Source organism: Pundamilia nyererei, unplaced genomic scaffold (assembly GCF_000239375.1).
Source record: "Pundamilia nyererei isolate P.nyererei 1_Seehausen unplaced genomic scaffold, PunNye1.0 scaffold00002, whole genome shotgun sequence".
NCBI lineage: Eukaryota > Metazoa > Chordata > Actinopteri > Cichliformes > Cichlidae > Pundamilia > Pundamilia nyererei.
In genome coordinates this window covers 796,597-800,099 of record NW_005187403.1, presented here as the reverse complement: position 1 = coordinate 800,099, position 3,503 = coordinate 796,597, and the positions used below count along the sequence as shown (strand labels likewise).

The window sequence follows — 3,503 nt, the reverse complement described above, 5'->3', positions numbered from 1 at the left end:
GTGTAGGTCTGAGAAGGCGTGTAGGTCTGAGAAGGCGTGTAGGTCTGAGAAGGCGTGTAGGTCTGAGAAGGCGTGTAGGTCTGAGAAGGCGTGTAAGACTGTGGCAGAGAGGAGGACTGTGTTTGATTCGATGCAAAGGGATTTGATTGTGAAAAACCTGGGGTGTTTGAATAAGGTTGTGTCTGTGCAAAGGACTGGGGCACTGCAGTGGAGTCAAGCAGAGCAGGTGGTGGCGGTGGTGGGAAGCTATCAACTCCATCCCCTTCATCCCCTGACACACCAAGCTCGTAATGCCTCTTCCTCAGTTCCCCCAAGCGTACTCGCTCCTGTTCCAGCTGGCTCTCCAGCTGCAGCACCTTAACCTGAAAGATTCAAAGAGCACAAGATCTGGCGATGGCTTCCAGACGTCTAAAAACCCAATGCCCCAGACTAAGATTCAAAACTGTCATTGCATGTTTTTAACTACATTGATTTCACATAGTCACAATACTGTTTCTTTAAAAGGTGGCTTAACTTGTCTTATACATGATCCAGAACAACAAGCAAGTTGCACATAAGGACAAACAATTAAACAATCCATTCAGAGACATGTTAGTCTGACCTGAGCTTCCATTTCTTCTTTTTTAAGCTTGATCAGAGACATGCCGGAGAAGTCCATCAAGCCTGTAAAGGCAACAATATCAGTTGGAGTGTCAAAGCTGCATCATAGAATAATCAGCCAATTTCATGGTTACTTTAAGCATTTAAACATTTTGATTAGTCTGGTTGATTTTATGCTAAACTGCTGCTGATCAAACGGACTAATGAGATAGATGAACAAAAAACCCTCACAAGCCTTAAAGCTGTAGGCTAGCTCAGCTATGCTATGCTCAGTGGTAGACAGGTTGGCTCGCTGTTTAACACAGTTAAGTATTAAGCAGCAGAAAGTGTCAGAAATAAAAGGCCAAAAAAAGGGCTAAAGTAAGTGTTAAACTTACACTCACCAAGTTGTATAGATTTATTGTTTGCTTACATGTATGCTGCCATTTTTAGCCAAAACTATGCTGTTATTATAAAGGGTTACTAAAAATGTGAAGCATCAGCTATTTTCTTGCAATATGAGCTTCTCCTCTCACCGTGGTCAGAGATCTGCTGCTGCCCATGTTTGGTGGAGGTGACGACCACAGCAGCCATGTCATTTACATGCCTTGAGGCCTGCTGCAGCGTATTCAGCTTCTTGTTGTTGCGGTCAGCTTTTACCTGGAATGAGTAGCAGTAAGTTTGTTTTCCATAAGGACAGTTTTTCACTATGTGGTGCATGTATGGGCACAGAGCAGGCACATTTCAAAGGATGTAACTGGGTGACCATGCCGGCTGAGGTGGTTCTAAGTAGTTACATAAAGTCACAGAGCTGTATGCATGTTTTGTCTTTGTTCTAGGTTTTAATGTAATAATGGCTATTTCTACCTCTTTGAGACTCAGTCACTGAAGTGAAGTTTCCCTTTAAACCTGAAAGGCTTAAAAGGGAAATTTCACTTCATAAAAAAAACCACGTCTTTTGGTTTCATTGAGAAATCAAATTTGGAAAGTAACCGGCAACTTCCACTGTCACATAAAAGCCAAAAGGCTAAGAAGAATTAAATTCCTTCCAAAATGTAGCAAAGCAACAATCATCAATGCGCAACTGTGCAATTTTCACGGGACAGTAGTGAATCTGTTTCATTCCATGGTGTACTTGCTTGAAAAAAGAAAAGAAAAAGAAAAAACAAAACATCAAGCAAATCACTTCATATTTGTATTTATAGAAAACAGATAGAAAGGCAATTGTACATTTTAGTAGCTTCACCATAATGCAAAAACAGCTTTCTGTTCATTCAGCTATAAAGATTGAGAAGAACATTCAGTAATGACAATTTTGAGTAACGCATCTGTGTGTATAATAATTTCAGAGAAAACCTGTAGCTATAAGGTACTTGAGGATGGTTTGGACAGAGTTAAAGGTGTAGTGAAGAGTGACCTATTGACCCCCGAACATTCATCTGAAGGTGTAAAAAGAACTGTTACTAAACATTGGCATATTTAACCTAGTACCTTAAAATAGCCTTTAATAGATCTCTTTTGTTAAGAAATTTGCTAAAACCAGAGAGATATGAATGAATGAAGGGTGGAACACCAAGGAATGCTGTGGATCAGCTGATACTTTTTTCCTTTCTTTTCATGCTTGGTATGATGTTCTTTCCCTTTAATGTAGAGCATTGCACACATTCTTTTATCACCTTTATGTTTTATGTTTCTAACATTGTGCTTAATGACACTGTTGTCGATTGGCATTTGGAGCCCATTTGGCATATATGTATGCCACTATCAGCTGCTTTAACTTGCACTGACAACAGTTTATTGCTGATACATGTCCAATTCTTTTTGCCCTTTGATAAATATAGTGAAATGTTTGTTTGTTGTCAAGTGTTTGTTCACCTGGTAGTTTAAACCACATTTCCGTGGAGGCATTTTAGCCCACTCCTCTTGTTTTAGCCACACTGGAGAGTTTTTGTGCGTGAACATCATGTTTACAATAATGCCAAAGGAACTCTGTTGTATTTAAATTCTGATAATCCATGTTTCTCCTTCAGTGGATCATATGATCCAGCTCACTTTTGTTGTTTGTTAAAAAAACGAAAAACAAAACTAGATAGCCTCACTCTTGTCCAGATTTAGACCAAATATAGGTTATCAGTACTTTAACTGTGATGCAGGTGGCGCCAAAATTCAGACAAAAGAAAAAATCCTTAATTAATTATATTAAGTTTGATAGTAACAGCTAGTAACAGTAATAGTCCACAAATATGTTATTATATCAGTATCAATAAATTCATTTTATCCACGACCATGTTTACCTGACCTACTTTGACATGACATGTATGCAACAATTCAAGTTGAAAATACTGAGAAGTTTTTCTAATATTGAAGAGGCTAATTCATATATAACTGAAGTAACTGTACTCTGCTCTATAAAACATCTTAGAAACATGGTGTCTATCTAGATTGTTCTTGGAGTCATTTTTGACCTGGATATATCCTTCAAAATGCATATTAAACAAATATGTAGGAGTTCATGCATTTATTACTTCCAGGTTGGACTACTGTAATTCATTATTATCAGGCTGTTCTAAAAACTCCCAGAAAAGCCTTCAGTTGACCCAGAAAAGAGAAAAGTGACAGGGACTAGAAAGAGGAAACATATTTCTGCCATTTTGGCTTCTCTTCATTGGCTCCCTGTTAAATCCAGATTGAGAGCTTCACTCTCAGACTGCTGGTATTCCTGTGGTTCCTTGGATATTTAAAAGTAGAAGGGGAGGTAAATCCTTCAGCTTTCAGGCCCCTCTTCTGTGGAACCAGCTCCTTTGATCCATTTCATCTCAGTAAATCAATAGTTGGTTGGGACTAGGTTTCACAGTGGATTAATAATGGATTGCATTTATATAGCGCTTTTCGAGACCCTCAAAGCACTTTACAATTCCACTATT

At 38.6% G+C, this 3,503-nt stretch overlaps 1 protein-coding gene across 1 annotated transcript in view; it reads right to left on the bottom strand.

The window, feature by feature from the left end:
* Positions 1–2: 2 nt before the first annotated feature.
* Positions 3–3,503, bottom strand: part of hip1r (huntingtin interacting protein 1 related) — a gene marked incomplete at its 3' end in the record, with an annotated part of 18,797 nt that continues 15,296 nt past the window's right edge. Inside the window, exons 29-32 of the mRNA XM_005720509.1 lie at positions 1,346–1,364; positions 1,116–1,239; positions 602–663; positions 3–362 (exon numbers count right to left, since the gene is read on the bottom strand). Coding sequence (XP_005720566.1) covers positions 3–362; positions 602–663; positions 1,116–1,239; positions 1,346–1,364 — 565 coding nt within the window. The remainder of the gene's footprint in view (positions 363–601; positions 664–1,115; positions 1,240–1,345; positions 1,365–3,503) is intronic.